Genomic DNA, 26,391 nt, shown 5'->3' on the forward strand with positions numbered 1-26,391 from the left:
GATATTAGATCAATAGAATAATGAAACTTAGTAATGTTGAAATAAAAATTTTTAAAAACGAACAATTTAATAAATTATTCACAGTTTTATGGATTTAAATTCTTGTACTTACAGACGATAGTGACCCGTCTTTATGACAAAAAAAAATTATTTAAAAGTTAGACGAATTCGAATAGCAAATAAAAGACAAGAACAAAAATTTAGTTGATTTATTGAAATTTGGCTAACTATACAACACTGTTTCCACGCTGTTACGTGGCAATATTCGAAACAGCGTTGTGTGGTCACCCAAATTTCAGTAAATTAATTAAATTTTTGTTCTTGTCTTTTCTTTGATATTCGAATCCGTCAAAAAATTTTATTTTGTAACCTACAAAGACTCCAAATATGGCAACTAAAAATTAATGGTATAAAATTGTCGCTTGTTTCAAAGCTTGTAAGATTAATTTTAACATATGTATAAAAAGATATATTCAAACATAATTTTAATGCTATCACCTATCTATTTTATAATACCTATTACTTAATGTCAATAGACAGTTGTAATAAAATTTCCTGAAGTGAGAAAATATTAAGTAGAAACCAGCAGACTTCAGAGCATAAAATTAGTAATTTTTTAGAATAGTATATAGTTTAATTACAAAATTAAATTTGTAATTAAATTAATCATCAAATATTAGTTAATATACTATTAGACGTCATGATGGTACATATGCTTTGATATTTTTATTGTGTGGTTAAATATTTAAATATTTATAAATTCAAACTCTAAAAGTAAACAACCAAGATAATTTTCTTTGCTGCAAATATGATTGCATTTTATTTTAAATTTTTAAATTATTTTTATCACAAAAGGTATGACAAGTATAAACCAAAGTAATGTGAATATTTTATATAAATATAATGAAATAAACCCTTATGAAAAATGCTTATAAATTAATAATGCTCGTAAATACTTAAAAAAAAAAAATGTTTACTTTTAACCCTTTTTAAATTTTAATAATAGAACAGTCAGTATCATAAATACTAAAACCCATGAAGAAATTGAAATGAATCCTTTATAGACGACAGGATTGTAAAAATCCCAACCACGTTGTAAAATTGAACGCAAAGATTCCGTAGGTTTCGTTAGCGGTAGATAAGAAGTGAAAACTTGCAACAATGGATACATTCCTTCAATTGGCCATATAACGCCACACAACATTACTATAGGTAAAAATGAACCCATCGCAACATATGTGGCAGTTCTTTCTGTATCTACAGCGCAAGCAATAACAAAACCAAAACACATTCCACATAAACCATTCAATATACAAAGAGCGGCTACTAACCATATATTACCCACAACAGTAAGGTCATATATATAAAAGCTAAATAATATTACAAATATACATTGGCTTAACATAATGGTGAATTGAGTAAGCACTTGTGACACCAATATCTCTAGTCCTGTTATCCCAGCAACCAAACAACGTTCTAACATGCCTTCATTGCGTTCAATTAACATTGCACCTGATGTCATAGCAACAGATAAAAAGAATATTATAGTTAAAATAACTCCAGGTGCTGCAAAGTCCGTAAAATTTGGGTTCCGATAACCATAAATAGGATCTTGCCAATCAACAGGAATACGCCCTAAGCGAGGATTTAACTCACAATCATCTAATAAATTCTCGAGAAAACTAAAAAAGGAGAATTGAAGATCTCGATATATTAGAGTTGATATTTGTTGATCTGAAAGTAAAATGAAAGTAAAAATGGTTGACTTAATTAAATATAATTTTTTCAATAAAATTTTATGTATAAATTTTTTATTTTTAATTTATACATTTTTCAATAATAGCGGTATTCATGTAAGCATATAAATTTATTAAATGTGTAATTTTATGCATTTACGTAAACGGTTATATGAACCGACTTAGTGAAATATTTGTGTAAATTTATCAATCTGCTTTATAATAGCACTATTTATATCAGCAATAATTATGACAGCACAAAATGCAATGCTCAGTAGCGCAATTTTTTAGCCAATATCGTTGCAATTTTTTATATTTGTGCAAACTTTATTGATCAGCTGTATCGCTATCAATAAATTTTAAAATAAAATATCGAAATTGAGCGCAAATCATTTTGTAAATGATTTGCTTGTGTTGGAATGCTACTTTGTATTGACAACAAATAAATTTATACGATATAAATTATTTGGTAAAATTATCGTATAAATTTATCAAGTTTGTGTAAACTATTTTTCATACAAACCAAATTACGAAAAAAGTAGGCAACAGAATAAGATTTAGAGGAATCTTTAACAGTAGTAAGTAACTACCTTTAATACAAAATTTGGTACATCATTTATAAAGCATATAAATTTATACGTTTATAAATTTTATAGGTATTTATGAGTTTAGATGATTATCTCTAATATTGTACTCCATTTTACGAATATTCATAGATAAAAATCGGAAAATAAACTTGTAATAAACTAATAACTTGTATGTTTATTCTGAAGATTTTATAGAGAATAATTTTTCTTAATAATTGATGACTAACTTATTAACTTACTTGACATATCTAATCTGACGTTTACATCAGATGCTTCTACAGTAGCATCATCGGTAAACCTGCCACTTTCAATGCGTTCAACCAGTGATTCTGAATAGTTGCTAGAAAATATTAAAGAACCCCATGCTTTGCCACGTTTTACTTCTTGAAATGCCTCTTCATCTGATTGTAAAAATTTCTATAAATAAAAATTTTAAATAATTTTTTGTTGTACATTTTTTATTTAAAAATATTATTATATATTATTATTCAATCAATAATATAATTATTTTTATATTTTTTATACGTACCACAGTCATACTTTTATTTTTAATTAAAATATCCAGATATCTGCAGCTGAGCATAGTTTGATTACAACCTTCTCTAAGTGGGCATGATTGATTAAGAATCATATCTGCTGATATTTCATGATTTGAAACAGCTAATTGCAGTCCAACAGGGTCGTGTCCAATGGCATAACAAAATAATATTATTTGTACCACAGGTAAACCGACAATAAATAACATCACACTATTCGAATTATATATAGTTTAATATTATTAATATTATGGAAGAAAATGCTTTCGTTTAAGTTTTACCCAACATTACGCATCATCCATAAGAAATTTTTCCAGACCAGAGCGTGTATATGATTTGTGCGCATAACATGCAATTTGTTCCATAAAGAAACTGGCATTTCTTCTTCGGGCGGCAAGGGTGGAGCAGGTGTAGCCAATGAAGAAATTGGATCTCTAACTGCAGATGACATTGAAATATTATCTCCAAATTCGCCAGATATTTCGGCTGGATTTTGTTCATCAGAAATATCAAGTGTTGGGTTTGATATGGCAGGTATGGCTACTTGTTCTACAATTTCCTGAGCAATAGAAGAACGTCGACGTTTTCCCATATTTTGTAGGACAGCCAATTTGAGAAAAACATCTTCAAGAGAAGTAGCATTATATTGTTGACGTAAAAAATCTGGTGACTCTTCAGCTAACATTTTACCACCTCGTAAAAGGCCAATCTAGTTAAAATTTATTTAATTAAATTGTTTTGATATATACATCAACGATATTATATAATTAAATAATTTCTTTATTAAATAATTTATGTAGCGATATAGATTTCCTAAACGCAACATCTTGTGCATCTATTTGTTGGTAGTTTTTATGAAAAATGTCAAACTTTAAAATTCTATATATCGGAAACCAAGATATATTGTCATATAATGTTGTAAAAGTTGTTCAAAATAGTTATTTTTACTAAAATCAGATATCAAATGAGCGTGGTTGAGATATTGAAATCGTGCTATCCTAATAAAGCTTTAAGTAGAAGGAAAGCAGCTGCTGAAGTTGGTCATAAAATATAATTTAATTTATAAATAAGTTAAAATTATAGTATCAAAGTTTTAAAAAATATAGAAGTTACTAATATTTGATATAATATACACAACACGCAATATATCGATTAACATATATATTACGAAATAAATAAGTACTTGCTTAGAACGGGATAATGGATGATTTTAACTTGAAGTTTTAGCATAGAGATTACATTTTATTATATATACATAGTACATACATATGCTAATGCGGCTTATGTTAATAATTATAATGTTATTAGTTTACTTACAACATGAGCTTGAGCACATTCATCAATGTAATGCGTTGTAATAATAACTGTGGTGTGTCCATTTTTTGTTATATCAACTAAATGATCCCAAATACTGTAAATAATTTATGGTACACATAACAAAATTATAATAATAGAAATAATTTTAAATACACTATTTATATATATACAAATGCTTACCTCTGTCTAAGCACAGGATCAACACCTACAGTAGGTTCATCTAAAATTAACAGTTCAGGTTCATGTAATAAAGCGACTGCTAGACTCATACGTCGTTGTTGGCCACCACTTAAATTTTTTATAAATTTGGAACCATTCGGTAAATTTAAAAGCTTTAAAAGAAATTCGGTTCGATCGTCGATATCACTTTGAGGCATGGCAGCAATTAAACCAAAATAAATTAGTGTCTCCCTCATGGTAAATTCGCCATATAAAGCGACTTCCTAGAAATATATTAATATTTTTACGATTTAGCTAAGTTGAAATATTTTAACTTCTTGGTTATTTAATATGTTTTAAATATTGTCCCTTGTTAATATGAATTATTAATATATATAAATTAATTAAAAATAAAATTAAATTTAATTTAATTATTAATTACTAAAGGAAATTTCTGTTAAAATGTAATGAAATCATTATCTATATCTTCTCAGTTTAAAATTAATATCTATCTGTTATAATAGAAAAATAAAATAAAAAATATCTATTATTATATTAGTTTATTATTATAATAATGTGTAATTATATTTTATTTTTATATAAAATTCCATATAATTGTTTTATAAATATTTACACATTTTATGAAATAATTAATTGCATATTTTCAGGCATGAGTATATCACATCTCATCAACTTCATAAACTTCCTCTCTTATAAACAAACAAATAAACTAATACTACAGATCGATGAAACTATCTTATTCATCAAAAACAATGCATTGGGATAATATGCATTGCTCAAAATACTAGTTTTCTGAATGATGCTCAAATTAAGTTCTTTTAAGCAGCAATTCAAAATTAGTAATAATGATTAATTCTAAGTAACGAAAACAATTTTATAGTCAGAATCACATAAATTTCTTTTGACATATATATCTTATATGTGCTATCTTCAGTGAATTTATAACTTTCTATACAAATATATTTAACATATATTTAATATAAATTAATTCAAAATGCTTGTTATCTAAGTAACAAGCCTTCATTGCATTCTATCCTTAATTATGTTCGGAACGGAAAAATACTTAATGTATCTTATAAGAATCCGTAAGATATTTAAACGATTTTGCAAGCTCCAGTATCAACAACTTTTTATAAATTAATATATAATAAAATATAATATAATGATATATAATAAATTAATATATAAAAACACAAAATACGATTAAGACATTATGGTTTATAAGGTTATAAACAAATTTTAATCCACAAGCATTTATTAAATTATTGCAAACATTCTTTTCTTATTCTAATTTTGTTGCTGACAAAATTTGACATTTACCTGTAGCGGTATAAACAAAAACTTATAGGAAACTTAACAAAAAATTTCTCCTTAAATCGTGGTACTAGATGGGCAGTATAGGAACCCATCATATTGTATAAGTCCTATTCTCTTTTTTTATAATAACGACTTTTGCGAAAGTACAAAGCATTTACATTTAGTTTGATTATATGGCATTAGTTTTAATTAGACGTTATTATAACTTGAACTAGAGTGGAGATAGAAAGTCTCCTTCACTTACAATACTGTTTAAAATATTAGATCGTATCACAACATTCAATATTGCTCTAAACAATTTAATTTGAAGTATTTTTTCTTATAATTGGATCATATAAAACTGCAATCTATTGACTAATTGTAGCTATTAGCACGTCATATAGATCTCGTAATTTTACTGGTTAACTTAAAAAGCTGACGAAGTGTTGCTTTTATTACATAAAAACTTATTAAAAGTTACGTGTAACTTAATTATATATATTAATTTGTACTATTTAATGTTATTTTATTTGATTTTAAATGTTAATGTTCTTTGAACATTTTTGAAAAATAGAATTTATCAGATATACTCGTATTTATGTCACAAGTAAAATATTTAATGCCATATTATTAAATCGAGGGATACGTTTAGTTTCCCTTTTCAGTTTCAATGATATATTAAAATAAAAAAAATTCCTAGCACTTAATTTATGTATAAGCTTGATTTCTTAGTTCAATAATATTCGGACATTAATGTTAATGCATATTCCTTCATTCATTACTAGTTGTATATATAGCGATAATATTAATAATATTTATAATCATAGTCATTATATTTATTAATATATTCAAAAATTTACCTGCGGCATGTATCCAATTCTTGGACCTGGTACTCCGGAACCACGTGACCCTGGATGTCCACCTAATACCCAAATTTCACCAGAATTTAGACGCCTTCTGCCAACAATACAAGAAAGAAGGGTTGTCTTGCCACATCCAGAAGCACCAAGTAGTCCATAACTGAAAAAATTTTTATTTTAATGAATTGGTTTCAATTTTTTAAAAATGAAGCAATATAAATATAAACAATAATTTGAATATAACCGTTCGATTATAATCGATTATAACATTTAGGTAAACAATTTTGTAAATTAACTGATGGAGTAGTCATGCTTTAAATTGAATTTTTTTATATATTTTTATATATTTTTTATATAATACAGTTGTATATATAATTTTTGATGTAGTCAACTTATTTCCTTCACAAAATATCTTTACAACTCAAAGATTACGATTGGAATCTAACTCGGCTACTCCTCTCTGTTCCGACAATACCATCAAACCGAAGTCGTTAACAGTTTCCTTCCACTTAAAAAATTAATAAATCTTACCTACTCAAAAATTATTTTCACAAATACTAATGGACTAATGCAGTGTTAAAATTAATAAACTTGAATATCGATATGTTAGTTATTCAATTTCTCATATTAAAGCATAGTAGAATCAATGAGATATTAAAATAAAAGAACTAAAATACTGCCATGTCACATGCACTCTCAATAGAAGAACTTTCCCGATAATTACGCTTGAGCATAAATATAATTGGCTGCTAATTTTCTTTTGTACCAATGTGTTGACACCTAACTAAACAACTTCTATCTAAGTGAAGCCTAAAATAAGTGATATTATTAGCTTTAGGTATCGGAAATACAAGTAATAATATCACCTAAATAGGTATTCACTTAAATAGAAGTCAGCAGATCGAAACAAAAAAAAATTAAACCAGTTTTATCTATTTATATATTTTATAAAATGGATTTTTTTTTGTTTTTAAAGAAATATAATTTAAAGAAAACTCCCTATATTAAGTAACCGATTCATGTGTCGTTTACGATCGTTACGAGAGGACATTTATTTCTATTTCATTGGCTAGTTAATAATAAGTAGAAATCATTTACAATATATGTAATCTCCAGATTGACCTGACTCTTGTATAAAGAGAGATTTCTAAGAACTTATGCACAAGAACTAAGAAAAGACAATACTTGTTGTATTCTTTTAGGCCACAGGTGTATAGAAATTTATGCAAATAAAACTAAGCATTTTTTCAATACTCATTGTAGATATTATAAAAATTTTGACCACGAGAAACAATCATGCATTTTTTTCTGCACTTGCTCAGGTTTGTCTACCAGAAGGAACAAATTTTTACTTTCTTTACAGTAGACTGTTTTGTTAGACTGCTCACCGGCAAAGACAATAGATATGTAAAGTTACATGAACTCTGCAGAGTAGACCTTGATTTATCTATTCGAACTTCTTGCTAGGAATGTGTTATACTAATTAGTTATTGCAACCAATCAACCAATTTAATTTTAATTTATTGCAAGTGAATTACGAAGTAAATTACAGTCTTAATATAATTAAAAGAATAATACAAATGCTCTATTACATAAAGATAATTAAACTAAATATTTTCAGAGTAATCTATATTTTAAAAGTTGCAATCTTATGTTAACCCCGTAACAAGATTATTATTATAACGACAAGACATTCTCTTAATAAAATATCAGTTCGCTTAGCCATAAGATATTCTATTCTATTTTAAAATTTGTTTTCTGTTGTTTATATATTATTAAATTTTATTTTTCTTGTCTTTTTTTGCCTCCATCTTTTATGTAAGAACCTATTTATGGACCTTGGCTCTTTCTGTATGAAATCAGTCTAGTTTTATTTAAGTGATGATCATTGAATAACAGTTATTTAGTGTAAATTACATGTAGTTATGTCCTCGTCGTATGAACTTTAATGCTGATATAATTTTAAGACTTAATAACTTATTGTATGTCTCGATTTGAAGATAAGATTCAATATATTATATAAATTAACAACTCTTGAAAGAAAAATATTAAAAACTTCCCTATAATTATTCAACGTCAAACACGAGTAAGAAATGCGAATTTTTAATCGCATTTAATTAAATAATTGATGTACTGTTCGCTTCTAAAGCCAATAAGGTCAACGGAAACTTTTTACATATCTGAATTATTGTAGGTAATTAACATGTGGAAATATCTATTTGTAATAATATTTATTGTAAGTTCAATTTAATAGCATTTTCAGACGGATATAATGATCAATGATCACGACGAGTACATTAATACATTTGTAGTTAATTAAATTGAAGCACTCGTTTGTATGTAATGAAATGTTACAAAAAACTAGTATTTTTAAAGCAATTAATAAATGATATGTTAAGGAAGGTATTTAGCATAACACCTACTGCCGACGAGTCTAATAATGCTGTTTTACTTAAAATTATACGCAAGTTTTCATAGAAAAACAACAAAATTTTTACATTTTTTAGCATTTTTTTTTTCAACGTGTAACACGTCATTGTGATTTGAGAGATCTTTGTTTGATGTAAAATAAATTGCTGCTGAGAGTTTGGATGCTGATTTAAGACTTGTTTTTAGCATTCGCTGACATTGACACACTTAATGGTAAATGCATCAGCAGAAAACTTTTGTTAACTATCGTCGTTCAGGTCGATGTGCTCATTGTGAATTTGTATGGTAGTTTTATGTATTGTGCCAAAAACGCTTACTTCAGTAGTATTAATATTAAAATAAATACGTGTGTACATAATTCATATACAATACTATATTAATTTATATTTGTATGCATAAAATCTAAAGTTTATGAAGCGATAGTTGCCACATAAATGTATATAACATATCTAGAAAATTTTTATTAACAATTTTATGTGTGCAGTTAATTCATTAGCATTGAAATATTGTTTATAGTTAATAGATTTAATACATATTAATACATAATAATAATGAATAATACAAAATACATAATAATAATACATAACACATTTACAATAATTATTTTTTCTAACATATTCATATATTATATATGTTAGTATTGAATAGCACATCAGTAAGTACCGAAAGTAGTACTATAAAATTTTCACCACCATTTACTATAGTAATTGAGTAATACCGTTAATATAAAAAAGTGCTAACCAATTGCACTAAAAATATATATAATAATGAAATGAAAAAAAGTTTTGCTCTAAATCAGTGGTTCCCAATCGGTGGACCGGTTGGTCAAGAATGATCCATAAATAAAATTGAAAAGGTTTGGATTTATAGTAGTTGTAGTTTGTCCACTGAGATCTCGCATATTAGAAAATAAGCACAAAAAATTTTGAAGTACAATCACACTTCCATAACTCGAAGTATCATTTTGCAAAGAAAGGGTTCGAGTTATGTAGACTTTTAGTTAGAGAATTTTTTTATTTTTTTTTTATTTTTGAAAGAAATTAGAACTTAATTTTAAGATGTTTATTTATTTATTTGAAATCAAATACGGCATAGAAGTTATAGTGAAGTAAAATATTCAGAAATTAGGGTTTAGGATTTTAATTTTTTTTCTAATTTTCAGCAAAAAGAGATTTCACTTTATTCCAAACCTTATAGTGATCATCAGTTGTAGTATCATTAGTTTGCAAATAAAAATTCAAAATTTTGAATGAATTTTTATTTCTTCTTTATTTTTGGAAGACTGATGAACAATTTTATTGGTTTGGAAAAAGGGACTTCCCATAACATTAAAATGGATTCATACTTAAAACAATAATTTGACTTATAGAATGCACTTTCCCATATTCCTATTGGCACGTGACAATATTTTTATTCGAGTTATGGAGAATTTCGAGTTATAGAAGTTTGAGTTATGGAAGCAGAATTGTATGTAATTTGCTCTCTAAAACTTTGTTGCACTATTTTTAGTTTGCGTTATAATAAATTCCAGATATAGAAATTCGAGTTATGGAAGTTTGACTGTAATTATATACCTATTTAATAGTCCATATAATGTACCTACGTATGTACTTATACTATTCATTATATCAGATATACCTACATAAAGCATAATAAAATAATTATGTATTTTATTATTCTTGAAGTTTTTGGTCAAAAAAATGTTGAATTAAATTAACAAAATTAAGCAAACTGTCAGTTGTTCTCTTAAGTTTAAGAAATTCAAATTTTCTTAAATATTAATAAGCAATTGAATGTGCCTTTTTTAAATATTCATTGAATATTAGCACCTAATAATGTTTGAAGTATAAATGGTAGTAAACAAGCGTCACTTGCGGAACCGGACCGCTTTAGCTATCATAATAAATAGAAGTTGGTTCCATTCATAGAAGTATGGTGGTGGCTGTGGTTAAAGCACAAACTTACGTAAGTAGAATGATTATATTCATTACTTTTTTTCGATGTGGAATTACATTTTCCAATCGGGTGCTGTGCCCCAAAGAACAACAGAGGTGTTGGATAGGGCACGATCCCTCCCAAGATGGAAACTATATCCAGATGTATAGCTCTAATTGGTGCCAGTGGAATTTTTCAGAATTTCAATGAGGGTGTTTATCGTAGCATTATACTGATACGTGTATTAAAATCACTGTGGTGTTATACCTTAACCGTAGACAATCACCTTAAATAACTCTGGAACTTGTTACTATATTACTCGGTTATCGAGTTTTATACTTAAGATTGTGAATAAAAGATTTTTTTTTATAAACCGAATCTGGACTTCATAGAAAACAATGTTTTAAATGCATCATGTTAAATAAATATGGACTCTGTTACTATGTTACTCAGTTTAATACTTGAGATAGGGAATAACAGATATTTTTTTATAAAACGAAACTAGACTTCATAGAAAATGCACACGTTAAATTATTATGGATTCTGTTACTTTATGGTTTGGTAATTGTGTTTGATACTTAAGATTGTAAATTACAGATATTTTTTCTTATCAAAAAATCTCTACTTCATAGAAAATAATATTATAAATATATGTATTTAAAAAAAATTTGATTATCTGTAAATGTAAAAAAATTAAAACTTACATAGAACCCTTAGGAACTGTCATATTAAGTCCATCTAAAACAACATTTGGATTCTTTGTGCTACCGTACATTTTATGAGCCCTTCTTACACAGACTGCTTGCTGTCGTCGTAATGCAACTGTGGATGGCTGTGACATGAATAAACGACGACGGGCTGCCAAATCCATTGTATCATTTTCGTTTTTAACTGGAGGAACTCCATCTGTTTCCGCATCCATAGTTTTTTATTTGAATTTTTTATTATTGCAGTAAAAACACAAATTGTTTACGTAAAATTTAAAAATCGTGTTCTGATTTGATTAAGCTTCACATTAATCTTATTGAAAGCACTCGTATAATACTATTGTACATTTATTTAGTAATAATATTCCATTTTCGCTATTAAAATAAAAATATCACAATTAATTTATTTACACAATTTAGATATCACAAAGTATCAATTTTGAAATTTCAATATTTGCTTTTTTTTCCATATGTTAAGGAAACTTTAAAACCTTGAACTTATTTTTCTGTAGTGAACTTTTTAATATTGTCCTTGTGGAATGATTTTTAGTAAATTTTAATGTATTCGCAACTGGAAGATAATTTCGCAACTGTAAATTAAATATTCTACTTATTTTAAGCTGAACTGAATTAATCACTAACCAGATTTCAGAGTATTTAATTATTCATATTTTTTGCTGTATTCTCTATATTTTACTTTGATTAGTTTAGCATTTTCGTAAGTATCTTAGCTTGTTCCGATCGTTGTAACAACTTCGAGCCTTTTATTGAAACTAAAATTGCTTAACTATAATATATGCATTTTATTTTAAAGTTACAAGTTTTTCTTTCACCATAATTATATAGTGTGAACCCACTTTTATTATTTTTAAATAAATTTTTCAAAAATAAATTACATTTAATTACGTTTATATACTGATTGATAGTCATTGAGTGTAATTAACTCAACTATGGAAATAAAAATATTTAAATACATATTGTAATAATATTTAGTAATGAAACGAGATAGTTTATGAGATTTATGATTAAGTACCCACATTAGATACATTTTGTGCAACAAATATTGTTAAATAGAACTTTTATATATGAAATCATTCAAGTGAATTTTTTAGTTACATCTCTTATAGGTATATATATTATGTATCTTATGTTTTATTAAGAGAAAAATTAATATTTATTTAACTTTTGTGAAGATATAAAAAAATATTATAAGCAATAGTTTCATTTTAACAGTATTGATGTAGCGCTTTTTATTTGTTTAGAGTATTTTTTATATTTGTTTTGATAATTTATTACTTTTTGAATGACTTAGTTGCTTAAATGTTGAATTTTGCTTAGAAACTATAATTATATAGATACTTCACAAAACGTGTTGATTTACAATATTTAAATCTATTTTAAAGTAAACAAAGTTCTCAATAATTATTTAAGTGATAAGTATTTAGTAAAGTGTTAAAATATTGAAGATGTTAAAAATTTATTATTATTACTTAAATAAATTTAATTTAAATATCAAAATAAAAAAAAATTTCTTATATAACATAGATTTAAATAAAAACAGATTTTCGTATTAATTGAACAGATACATAAATAAATAAAATTTGGAACAACGAAATTAAAATAAATAAAATATTAAAATAAAATTAAAAAAGAAAAATGAATAAATTAAATAAAACAATTTTATACAAATATATATGATTATTTTCAAAAGAAAATAAGAACCAAATTAGTTCTAATTTATGAAATGTTCTAATTTTTAGATGTGGGGTAATTAATACAATAATATTATTTTCACTTTATTTTTTTTAAACAATTACTATAAATTTTTGTATTCGATGATTCATACCATATGTTTTTTTAAATTAATTTTTGATTAACGATATGTTTAGGGTAAAAGAACTCAATCGTACTATAACATTTAGGTATTTATTAAATTTTGAATTTTTTTCTCGACCTAGTTTTTTTAATAATATTTTTTTATATATTTTATATCCGGTTACAGGTGACCTTTTTTTTAAAATTAAACGTTTAATCAATATTTTTTAATATTCTCTATATTTTGACTCTCCTTGAGTTTCATCATCAGGATCAAAACTTCACAAAGATAATTACAACAATTTTTATAATATTTTAGTGATTAGTTTCTTATTTTTTATACTATTTATATACTACTTAAGGTATTCATAAAGGTTAAATGTAAATTAAATAGTCAAGAAACTAATCATTAAAATATTATAAAAATTGTTGTATTTATCTCTGTAGAGTTCTGATCCTGATAAGGACTCTCATGGAGAGTCGAAATATAGAATATAAAAAAAAATATTAAATAAACATTTAATTTAAAAAAAAGTTGGCCTGTATTCGGATATAAAATATATTTAAAAGAAATATTATTAAAAAAACTAGGTCGAGAAACAAATTTAAAATTTAATAAATACCCTTATGTTATAATACGAAGGGACTGAGTTCTTTAGTTAAAAATTTAAAAAACAAATAATTTTAAATAATTGTTTAATTTATAAATTTTATTATACTTATTTTAATTCTATAAAATTTTTTAATTATAAGTATTTATTTTTTAAACTAATTGTATTTTAATTTATTGAGCTGAATAAAAAATTATTTTAAATTTTAATCTATAGCTCGTCAACATTTTTTTTACGTAAAAATATTAAAGGTCGAAATTAATTATTGTTCAATGAATGTCAGAAATATTTAAGCGTTTAAGTTTCATATAATTTGAAGGTATTTACGTTTCTAAGAAAATATTTAACAAACCAATTAGCTAAATATGTGTGCAAAAATAGTAATTCTTTTATGACTAATTATTTACAAAAGTGACTTTCAATATATACAAATTATCTTTGAAAAAAGTTAATGAACATTATAGTTTTAATTATTTAAATACGTACAATCAATAAGTAATACGTACAAATCTTGAAATCAACTAATTAAAAATTAATGAAAATTAGAAATTAAATATGATTTTGTGTTTTGCGAAATAAATTTAATAAAAGATATTGAAAATTATGATATATTAATTTTTATAATTTCCGCAAGATCATATATATTTTATATGCATAAAAAAACGCAGTTATTCTATTCTAAATTTTTAAAAATAATTTAAATTTTTTTAAATAAATTTCAATTTTTTAATTTTGTGAACAAATGCAAAAATAAAATAAAAATTTAAATTTAAATTTAAAATTGTATTTATTGTAATTATAATTAGTATCTTTATATTAATTTATATAAATATATTTTATATTTTGCCAATAAATATATTTTCAATATTCAACAAATCATATTTTCAATAATCAAACCAATTTCTTTTATTATAAATAAGTATCTGTTCAATATATTAAGTTTTTTTTGGAAGTCAACCACACTTTTGAGATATACATTTATAATATTAAATTTTTTATTAAAAAATTTAACTGTAAACTTACAATTTTTTTAAATTATAAATATGAGTATCTCACCAATAAATTAAGTACTTGGAAAAGTCGACTACCTTTAAGATATATAATATTAAATGTATATGAAATAACTAAACTTTAATTAAAAATTTAAAAAAAATTTAAATTTTATTTAAATGAAAAATTATTACTATTTTTAACTAGGTTAGAGTAGGTTTTAAGGTAAGTTTGTATTAGACACTATGTTGTATGATGTCTTCCGTCCGCGATGTAAACCTTAATTAAAACTTTTTTATTAATAATATTAATCTTTTATATTAATAAAAGAAAAAAGGAAAATTTTGATTTTCAGAAACTAATTGGTTAATAAATATTCTAACATTTTTGGTTTAGTGAGGTTTGCGGTAAGTCTATATCAGACTATATGTTTTACGATATCTTCTCTCCGAGATTTAAACTATAATTATATTAAAACTTTTTTATTAATAATATTAATATTATATATTGATAACAAAATTAAAAATTTTGGTGTTAAGAAACTAGTTGGTTTGTAAATTTTGTACAATTTTTGGTTTAGGTTAGGTTTGAAGGCACAAGTCTCTATCAGACTCTACATTTTACGATGTCTCCTCTTCGAGATTTAAATTTTAATTAAATTGAAAACTTTTTATTAAAGTTATTAATATTGTGTATTTATAAAAAAAATATTTTCTTTTTACTTTTTAAAAACTAAAATTATAGTTTGTAAATATAGTAAAATTTTTGGTTTAGTTGAGGTTTGAAGGGAAGTCTGTATGAGCCTACGTTCTATGATATCTCATCTCCGAGATTTAAAGATTAATTAAATCAACACCTTTTTATTAATAGTATTTATATTGTATATTATATTGTATATATTTATTGTATATTAATAAAAAAAGTATTTTCCATTTCATTTTTCAGAAACGAATTGATTTGTAAATATTTTAAATTCTTGGTTTAGGTTAAGTTTGAGGGCAAATCTGTATCAGACTCTACGCTTTACCATGCCTCCCCTCCGAGATTTAAATTTTAATTAAATTAAACATTTGTTATTAATTGTGTTAAGATTGTATATTGATAAAAAATATATTTTCCATTTTACTTTTTAAAAACGAATTGGTTTGTAAATATTGTAAAATATTAATTAATATGTAAATATATGATAAACACTTGAATTAGTGTTTTAATTTGAATTTCGTCATAGATACACAAATATTTAATCATTATACTTGCATAAATTAATATATATAAATATTTTAACATCACAAAATATGCTAATTAAAAGCTAAAATATTTCATTCTTTTTCTTTAAAGTCTTTAACGTTTTATAGTTGATGCAGGTCATTATTTACAAATTCAACTTTAATAAAAAAACCGGAGTTAGCAGTTTATAATCAATCACATTAGGATACTCCATTTAAAAAAAATATTTAAAGTTTAGGAAATATGCGATAAATTTGTTGATTCATCATTTCTCGCATGTTTTTTTAAAAACAATGAAAAAAATCAAAAAACGATATAAGAATAAACAAAATAATAAAAAATACAAACAAATCATCAGTAGATTTGTTGTTATAAATAACAAGTACTATTCTGATTTTTGAATGTATTTTTGTATCTATGTTAACCAGTTTTATAAAAAATGTTCAGAGTAACGATTACACGCAACAAAATATATAGAAAATGTACCGATCGATGCCCGCACATTTAACTCAACATGTTCGACGCTGTGCTCACTTCGACATTAACTACTAAACTAAATTTTATGAAGCTTTTAGTAAGGAAAACTGCTTATTCAGTATCTTCCATAGACTTAGTCAACATAGCCAAATACCGTATAAAGTTGCAAGTTAATTTGCTTCATTATACACATTTTACTCTTTTCGGGTTTTACCAACTGATCTGTATTTTGTAACCTTGTAAGTTGTAAACTAAACTCTAAGCGCAGACTATATTCATGCATATGTACATCGCTATAAGGCCGAAAATTGCATTTTACACGTTGAAGTATAAAAAATTTTATTTTTGTTTACCTATGAGAGTTACTTGAGAAGCACTTCCTCAACGAATAGCTTTTGAGCATATATGTATATGTATATATATATATATATACATATATTTTAATATATTTTGTTACCTAGCATATTTTCCATATAGAAATATAAAATAGTTCGGCAGTTTTAGATCTGTAAATACTTTAAAGTTTTTTTTTTCCATTTTATCTTATACATGTTTTTTATTCATAATAGTTGCTTTTTGTTATGCACTGATTAAGATTGTATGAGTGTATGAATATGCAATTTATGAAAATGTTGTAATGTTTACCACATATATGGAGAAGGATTGCGAAAAACATATTCTTAAAAACTATATTCTACCATTACTAAGACTACAGAGATGACTATACGACCTACAGTAATTACGAACTACGATTCTAACTAAGAGATGATTGAGTCTGAGTTTCAATTTTGTGTGTTTGTATTTATAAAACTTTCTTTGTACATCCTTAAGTTTTAATTTAATCGACTAATCGGATATGAAAAAACTACATTTAGAAGACCAGACATTGAGGTAAATTCATTCCAGTAATCAGGGGAGGGAGATGTGAACATATAGGCGTAATATCTAGCGAGCTAGATTCGTTCGTCTAAGCCAGAAAGCAGGGGCGTAAATTAGAGAGATAGGGTGAGGATAACTAGACAATATAATTCGATTACTTTTAAAATGTTTCGAAATATTTAGAAATACAATTTCCAATTATATCTTTTATGCTGAAAGGATCTAGATCTTTACGGATAGTAGTATTAATAACAAATCAGATGAGCTGAACAATTAATCTAAGTGATCAAATCGTTTTATTTTGCTCGAATTGCTCGATGTTTTAACAACTGTGTTTTATATAGCCAGAGCGGTACAATAATAGCTTCGTATTAGATAACTTTTTTTCACAGGCTCAATTCATATCTTAGACTCAACAACCAGTACACTTTTTTTGTTTCATTTTTTCCATGTTACTATTCTTTTATTTCTAAATGCCAAGATTTTAGACACTGCTACTCATTGCAAACATAAAATTTAAAATATAAATGGTATTGGCTATTAAATTTCATTATTACCCTATGCTCCGACAGGGTTATACATTATAATAAATTATCAAGGAAATAAAAAAATCTTTTTTTTCTTTTATTATATTTGTTTATATGTATACAAATAAATGTATAAAAACCTTAGTCGAAAATACGAAAAATAATGTGATTGGCACCATGGTATATCAGAACTAGGAAAATTTACAAAAATCTTCATCTCCAAATGGTCAAATTTAAATTCGTAAAAATAAGACAAATTTTTATTTTTTAAATTTCTGCTTTATGTTAACTTCTTTAGTATGAAATTTTATCTTCTGATAGGACGTTGTTCCTGAAAATAACAGACCTCTTAACTATAAGCCATTTTCATTATGATTTATTTTGATATATACTAATTAATTTTTTAAAATTGACTGTGTCATTATGCTTTCTACGTCTTCAAAGTATATACTGACATCTTTTATTGACTTAATATTATATGTACTTCACTCTTTCGTATCTTCAATACTAATTCTTTACTGCGTTGCACTATGTGCAAAGTCCATTCTGACCATCACAATTACAATTTATTGGTTATTGGATTATTGAAATATTTCTTCTGTTCAATAGAAGATGTCTGCCCAAATCAATGTTTTATAATCATTTAATAAAGTTTCCAATGTATAAATAAATGTTCTTACCGTTTTGTTGCAGGGCTAATAATACTACTCCCTCCTTGCGCATAAAGTTCTAATGGTTAATGCTTTGCAAAGGAAATGTCTATTAAAAACAGAAGTTATAATTTCAAATGATTTATAAAAATTGATAGAAAATACAAAAGTCTGAACGACGTAAGAGTCTATTGAAACGATACATGATCTTAATGCCCATTTACTGCTTATCTGGATTGAACTCTTGTTATTGCTCATGTGGCTGTTGTTTTCACACAACAAATTAGTTTGAAGCATAGATTTTCTTTCGATTTGAACATTTTCATCCTTCGCTGTGTTCCACTACTTCCTTGTTTATACTATTGCCTTGTTTTCCACTATTCCCTTGTTTATAGACAATTATATGTTTCCTTATTTGCATGTTTTGCTTAAACTGCTGATTGTCAATTTAATCGCCAAATATGTCGTGTGAATGCCGATTTAATTAAATTTTTTGTATTATAATTATCTTTTACTGTATAAATTAAATACAATATTGAAGTATTTCAGATGGTTTTTTTGCTGAAGTTAACCCTAATTTTGGTGAAGTTATTGGAACAACTCTTTCCGGGAACCTTTATTTAAAGCTTAAAAAACAGCAATGCTGGCAAATATTATTTATTATCCTCATTTGGTTATTAAGGTGGTAGCGCAGAATTGTTTAATGTTTACTATAATACTTGTATCTGTTCTCGTGATTAAGAGACTAGATAACTTATTCTCAATCTTCCAGTAAATGTAGTCAGTAAAAGTTCTACACAAATTAATTAAAACTTATTAAACAGAAGCGTTAAGTTCAATTTCTTATTCCAGTAGAATTGTTCCTGAATCAAAACGATAGTTAAGTTTGCAATAATTTAATACAAATTAATTAAGATTGCGCTTCTTTGATTATCCTATGAACCACCTTCTTTAATTACACTAAAGACATTTAGTTGAATTTCTATCTAAAAAACAAAATTTATACTTTAATTATTTCAAAAATAAAAATATTAATTAAAACAACTTTATTTAAAGGTTTGATAATTATAATTAACAATACTTATTGAAACTTATTTTGAACATTTATGCGTTAAATATTAATAGTACCACATAATATAAATATACATAAATATTAAAATAAAAAGTAGATGTATCAGAAAGAATTCAATAGCTAATGTGAAAAGTACAAGTACATTAACTATGCTATATGATGTTAATATAAACATTTTTCCAGATTATATAACTATTGTTTGATATTCTCTTAAATTTGCCATATATTAATACATATAATTTTACAATTTAATATCATAATTTTTTATATATTTAGTCCTGTACAGTAAAAGTTAACTGTTTACTTCGTGAACTTTCAAAACGATTAGGTGTATTCACATCCATTAGAGCTAATATGCCAATTGAGAGTATACCACATAGGAAGAAAGAAACGAAAATTCCAGCTAATATTGGTGAAGACACGAAACCTACACAATCATATACATTTCCAAACTTATTTGAACCATTCAACCAAGGTTGTACCTGTAATTATAACATATGATTATATTATATTATATTATGATATATTATTATTATTTTTACAACTATTATAATTATTATTAAAACCATTATGTTATTATTGTTATTATTATTACTATATTATTACTATTATTATTAATATAAATTGTGGAATTACGGATGCTAGTATTAAATAGTTTATATTCTCTTGAATGTAGTCTTTGTTATACATTTATTTTGAGGTCGTTCTTTCTACAGATCGGTGATTGTTTTCCTTACACAAACTTCGTATGAAACTTCGTATTTTCTACCACTGCATTTGATGCATACTGGTAAATCGATCAAGTCACAGAGATTATCCTATGCTCGAATAGAAGGCTTTAGTTTATTATTTTATATACAACTTTATGACAGTTTAAATATTCCTTTGGTTCCATTACAGAAGAGCTCGAGATAATGTGTTCCAATGTTTCTGGGGCTAAACTAGGTTTTCAACATATCTCATCATATACTCGTTCTTTCAGTATATGTTTACGATATGTTTGAGTAGCGACCACACCATCCTATATCGCACACAGAAAACCATTAGCAAACAGATACCCCACACAGTATTGCATTGGCAAATGCAGATCAATAAATATGTATCCAGTTTTTCGTGAAAAGTGTTAAACTTAGTTTCATAGTTTTTTGCTGGTGATGCACCACTGAATTTTAAAGACAGAATGCTCTATATTCTTTAAGTCAAGTAGGATGAACCTATTGACTGTACTACAGACTGCTTTATTTAAGAGAGAATACAGCGCTTCGACAATAAAGGAAGTGTGAAGTGAGTCGACTGATTCTGCTCTCTTATTATATTATATATGTTATTGTTTTAATAATAGTAAATATTGAAATTACTATAATTAATGTTATAATTTATTACTATTATTTTTATATGTATTTTTTTTTTATAATTTATAGCGAAAAGAATTTTTTTGAATTCTTATTACCTGATAATCAGTTAAAGTTAAAGTATCCAAACCATTGGTAAATATAGCTTGTTGATCGGAACAGCGGTAGGAAAATCCCAATGGCGCTGAAGGTATACTATGCGAATCACCAACAATTGATAATACTGTCTTATTATTTTTATATTCAACTTCTACGGCTTTCATGGACCATGTTCCTCTTGCCAATGTAAAATTAAATCGTAGTTTTAATTTTTCATTATCTACACTGAATAAAATATTTAAACGTCCATATCCTTTTGCTTTTTGATCATCGAATGTGACTCCTTCCTTATCATCTATTAGTTTTAAGGATTCATTTGAGATTTCAAGTTTAAGTGCCTTGGTTACATATAAAATTGCCTTTTTGCCTGTAATAATTAAAAAGAATTATGTAAGAAATACACAAATATGTTAATGTGCAGAATGTTAAGATAAAATCTTGTATGTATTGAAGGAATATAATTATAATATATAATTAGCTAAAGGCGTCAGTAGACAGAGCTATATCTATATTTAGTTAATATTAGTTTTATAAACTAAACTATTATTAATAAATAAAAATACATAATATATAACTGTTGTAGAACTATACAACGTTTAATTAGCATAAATAATTTAGTAGTAAATACAATATTATATACATATATATTTACATTAGAATATGTAAAAACTTATACATTTACATCACATTTCTATATTATAAAAATAGTAAATGCGATTATAAATATATAGATATAGTAAATTATAGATATATAGTAAAGTATTTTTATATTAATTTTTATTATTTCAAATTTTTAAAATAATATTTTTAAACAAATATGTACATATTTCCTTTAAATAATTTCATTTTTAATTCTAATTAGTTTTTCAATTGCTTATATTTTTATGATTATTTAAATTTTTAATATTAAGAACCATTAAATTAATATTTATTAAATTAAATTTTTAAAGAGAAATATCCTACTTACAACTAATTTTAAATATAATTGAATACTTAAATTAAATCTGTAATACTTTAATGGAAACGACTCCAACGAATATAATTATTTAATTTTAATATCAAATTTAGATGATTATGTTTAGGATTGTCACATTTTATATCAAAACATAGAACATAGAATAAAATTAAACATTTTTTCTCTCACTTATTCACTTTTGACATCGCATATGAAGAATTTATTTTTGCTTTCTTTGCACTAATTTGAATTCTATAAGAAATGTATATTGCTTTTTCTGTTTACTTTTTGTTAAGCAAAGCGAAAAAAAATATAAATATTTTCAGATAACATGTTTTAAAATTATAAATAATTAGAATAAAAAGTTTAATTCTAAAATCGATCGTTATTAACCACGGTGACGACTGTTAAATGTTTAATTGATTACCTGTTTGTATGTCACAATGTAATTATCAAGAGCGATTATATACCATTATATTAAATAGAACTAACAAAGTAAGGCAATGTAGAAAGAGCATTCATTAATAAACAAATAAGTTTATATGTGACTATAATATTGTATAGGTGAGCTTTACATTGAGCATTTTTTAGTATAGTATTTATGCTCATTATTTAATTTGTTTTTGTTTCTTTCTAAATAAATTTCATTTTGATTATATTTACTGTATTTGTAGACCTATATTTCTGGTATTAGTATTATAAATGTATTATTTATATATGTATATATAATAATCTTAAGGTTTCAGTAATATCCTCTTACGTTTTTAATTTAAAGTTACACATACACATTGCTAATTTATTTAAAAACAATTTAAAATAACTGTTTAAAGAAAATAATAAAAGCAACATTTTAAGATTTGCATTAATAAAAACTCACGATAGCACAAAAAAGTAGTTATTCGAATAAAAAATTAATGAATTTTCGCTTAATGTCATTCACTTAAAACAAAAAGCGGTCATCAAATCTGTGGTCTAACAATAATAGCTATAGATATCTGCACATACACACGATCATGGTTTCGTCATCGATCTATCACAGAGATAGAAGAGGACTCACCCCACAGGCACTCTTTTTATTCTTAAATATTATTTCGAACACATTTTAATAGATTACTGGCCATATGAACCTACTTGACTACACTCATAAGTTTGGAGTCGTTTTCAACGATTGCTCTTTAAAGCAAAAATATTAAATTATTATCAAAGGTATTAAACTACAGTAAGTTCTTATTCCGTTACATCTTTACATATATGACATATCCAGTAATAAGTTATTATCTGTTATATTTAAAGACCACTTTCGGTTGCTTTTAGACTCAGTTAGCAACGCTTAAAATTAATCTTTGGTATAATAATATACCATTATATTCTTATAGCCTTAGTCAGTCCATTATCCATCGTCATAATCAGACAGCCTGCTGGACTGCAATTGGCTCAAGTTTTATTTATTTATCTCTAAATAATTCTTACAATTTTCTAATTCATATTCTGAATCTCTATATTATAAATGACGGTAACACAAACACTACAAGGAAAATAAATATTAATAATAACTAAAACAAAATTATTTTCTTTAAACTAAAAATAATAAAAGCTATTGTTAAATAGTGATTTTAAAAATATTAATGAATTATTATGTTAAAAATTTTGTAATTACCACCAGCCAAGTAAATAAAACTCTTATCATTCTCATCTGTTTGTGGTTGAATAGTAGTAGTGGATTTTTCTGTCACTTCTCGTTTTGATATCCAATGTGCTGGTTCTTTATTATAAACTAAAATTCCGAGTACCTTTCCAATACCATTAATTGTGCTTGATTTTTTAAAACTCGAAACTATTTGTGCATCTTCATCCAATGGATTATTACTTAGAGTTATAACCTTGAAGATTTTCACATATAACAAATATTACTGAATCATAAAAATCTTCGTTCTTACCGTGACATTATTGGTGTAGTCAAAAGGCTCAGCAATAAGTTGATTTTGAGGCCAATAGGTATATTGGGAATTTTTAATTAAATTTTTAAACTTCGGCCAGTTAATATCATCCAAGCGATTTGTATTATTTCGCACATATATAATAATTTCATTGTAACTTTTATAAATGTTATCATAATCAAATTCACTGAAATGCCTTAAATTGTTTTCTTGTAATTTAAAATTTTCTTCTTGACTCCATAATAAGAACGGTCCTCGTAAATTGGCACTGGAAAGAGTGATTATACTTAATATTATAATTGCAAAAATTATTTTCATTTTTGGATTTAATTTATTAATTTTTTTATTGTATTGTTGTGATACTGCTGTTCAAGAAAAATAATTGTATAATGGTGATTATTTGCTAAATCGATATACGAACTTACTCAATGCGCATGCTCTTCCTCAAATGACAACATTGCTGTGTGAATAGTACTGCAAAGAAACAGCCGGATGTACTTAACAGAGCCCAGACATGTACCAATTCAAAAATGTTTTAAAAGTAAAATAAATTCATATTTATTAAATTCATTATTTGGTGGAGTAAATACATATTAAGTTATCTATATAATTACCTATTTTACTATTAAAATTTCAGTTTATAATAATTTATAAAAAATATTTTAGATTTTAAATTTAAGATTCCTTATTGTACTGTAAGCAACCTTTTCAAGGAATATACTTAGAAAGATTTCAAGCACAATGGAAGCTGGGAAATGGCGAGAGATTTTTTAAATTTATTCAGTATGGTTCTAATTTTAAACAATTTCTCGTTGGTTTTTACAAATAGCTATTTATGCTAATTTTAAACTGAAACTTAATAAATATTAGTCCACATAAAATAACTTCATAAAATAAAAAATATCTAAAACTATTTTGTTTACTTTACAGAAGTTGGCTTTAGCATCTTTTAAGCTTTAGAACTTTTTGCACAGAGCTTTTATGATTTTGTTAAGCAAAATTTGCAGATTACAGGAACACAATTTGCAGTTATAAGATTTTAACATTTTAGTTAAATATTTTATATTTTATTATAAATGCAATATATATAAAATTTTGTAAATATACAAAATTATTACGAAAATAAATAAAAATATTTATTTATTTGTGAGTTAACATTAAAATTAATTTTAAAGTTAACTTATATTAAAGAAATGAACTGCTAGGTCTTTCGTTCTGAAATAAAAATATATTCAAGAGTTATTTAAGTGTTTGACAAATAAAAAAAAAAATAACAAATTTAAGAATAAATTTAAGAATAAGAATTATTAATGTAGTGAAGAATATAAAACTTAGTAGCAAATTTCAAAAGAAAATAACTTAAGTTGCCAAAATATGCACACTTTTCTCACAAATCAATATGCGGTGTCACTGCTTTTACAGGCCCTCAACCCTTTTGTGGGATAAACTGGGCCAGTACAAAACAAATTATCAAGAAAAGGGAAAATGATATGCGGCTGGAGTACTAGGAAAACTTTCCAGAACTTAGACAAAGCAAAGCACTGATAACAACCTACTCCTACAAAGACATCTTTAAATTCTCAAAAAAGTAATTTATGGTTGTTAACGGGGGTTTCATTACAGGTGACTATGGTCTGAAATATCACCTTCATAAACTACAATTATCTATTAATTCGAAAAGCAGATTATGCCTCGAAAATTAGGAAACTACCATGTATATTCTTTGTGACTTTCCAATTTTAATTGCACACAGAAGGGGCTAGTTTCATATGAAATTTCTGTCACCAGAACAGATAAAGTACTCTTCTCTAGATAAAGTTGTGGATTTAGTTCACAAAGCTTTAAAGTGCTTTGTGTAATCAATAGTGAAATTGGTATAATATGACTCTTCTAGCCGCAGTACCGGATGTTAGCGATTTCAAGTTTAAACTTTTAATAATAAATAATACTAACTTTTATAAGAAAGTAAAAGTATCTAAGAAATTTCACATATGATCGTATTGCTCGTATATAAAAAAATACTATATGTTCGAAAAACTTTTTATACCGCTAGTGGAGTATACCTTATATTTAACACTTTTTATATTAAGCAAGAATAGAAAAATATTAATTTAAAACAAATCATGATAACATATTACGAGGTTCTTTAATTGCAACGTTTGTACTATGGCAGTGTTATTGCATATAAGTAATAGTCATATTTCGCAAATTTTACC

The 26,391-nt window shown here is 25.3% G+C and overlaps 2 protein-coding genes across 3 annotated transcripts; both read right to left on the reverse strand.

The window, feature by feature from the left end:
- Window positions 1-810: 810 nt before the first annotated feature.
- Window positions 811-16,748, reverse strand: LOC119681081 (ABC transporter G family member 20). 2 transcript variants are annotated; one of them, XM_038094152.1, is made up of 9 exons: window positions 16,714-16,748; window positions 11,582-11,959; window positions 6,513-6,672; window positions 4,357-4,619; window positions 4,177-4,270; window positions 3,141-3,568; window positions 2,853-3,072; window positions 2,563-2,740; window positions 980-1,734 (listed from the first exon to the last, which is right to left on the reverse strand). In XM_038094152.1, the coding sequence occupies exons 2-9, from the start codon at window positions 11,797-11,799 to the stop codon at window positions 980-982; spliced, it is 2,316 nt and encodes a 771-aa protein (XP_037950080.1). In that variant the 5' UTR covers window positions 11,800-11,959; window positions 16,714-16,748. The 2 variants fall into 2 exon arrangements, with proteins under 2 accessions (XP_037950081.1, XP_037950080.1); XM_038094153.1 differs by lacking the exon at window positions 16,714-16,748 and having other exon boundaries at window positions 811-1,734; window positions 11,582-11,799.
- A 3,196-nt stretch (window positions 16,749-19,944) lies between these two features.
- LOC119680894 (lysosome-associated membrane glycoprotein 2) lies at window positions 19,945-24,686 on the reverse strand. The gene is made up of 5 exons (XM_038093906.1): window positions 24,601-24,686; window positions 24,176-24,443; window positions 23,896-24,118; window positions 21,283-21,650; window positions 19,945-20,314 (listed from the first exon to the last, which is right to left on the reverse strand). Exons 1-5 carry the CDS (start codon window positions 24,609-24,611, stop codon window positions 20,105-20,107), a joined length of 1,080 nt encoding a protein of 359 aa, XP_037949834.1. The 5' UTR covers window positions 24,612-24,686; the 3' UTR covers window positions 19,945-20,104.
- Between the last annotated feature and the right edge of the window lie 1,705 nt (window positions 24,687-26,391).

Source organism: Teleopsis dalmanni, chromosome 2 (genome assembly GCF_002237135.1).
Source record: "Teleopsis dalmanni isolate 2A chromosome 2, ASM223713v2, whole genome shotgun sequence".
Classification (NCBI taxonomy): domain Eukaryota; kingdom Metazoa; phylum Arthropoda; class Insecta; order Diptera; family Diopsidae; genus Teleopsis; species Teleopsis dalmanni.

What these genes read in the sequence shown, in the direction of transcription:
- LOC119680894 (XM_038093906.1), bottom strand. An exon ending in ACTACACCAATAATGTCACG is followed by an intron (nt 24,119 to 24,175) that starts GTAAGAACGAAG and finishes AAAATCTTCAAG; the next exon opens with GTTATAACTCTAAGTAATAA. An exon ending in TTTTATTTACTTGGCTGGTG is followed by an intron (nt 21,651 to 23,895) that starts GTAATTACAAAA and finishes TAATTATTACAG; the next exon opens with GCAAAAAGGCAATTTTATAT.
- LOC119681081 (XM_038094153.1), bottom strand. Translation starts at nt 11,799, where the DNA reads ATGGATGCGGAAACAGATGGAGTTCCTCCAGTTAAAAACGAAAATGAT. An exon ending in AATGTGCTCAAGCTCATGTT is followed by an intron (nt 3,569 to 4,176) that starts GTAAGTAAACTA and finishes AATTTTAACTAG; the next exon opens with ATTGGCCTTTTACGAGGTGG. An exon ending in CGTCAGATTAGATATGTCAA is followed by an intron (nt 1,735 to 2,562) that starts GTAAGTTAATAA and finishes TTTTACTTTCAG; the next exon opens with ATCAACAAATATCAACTCTA.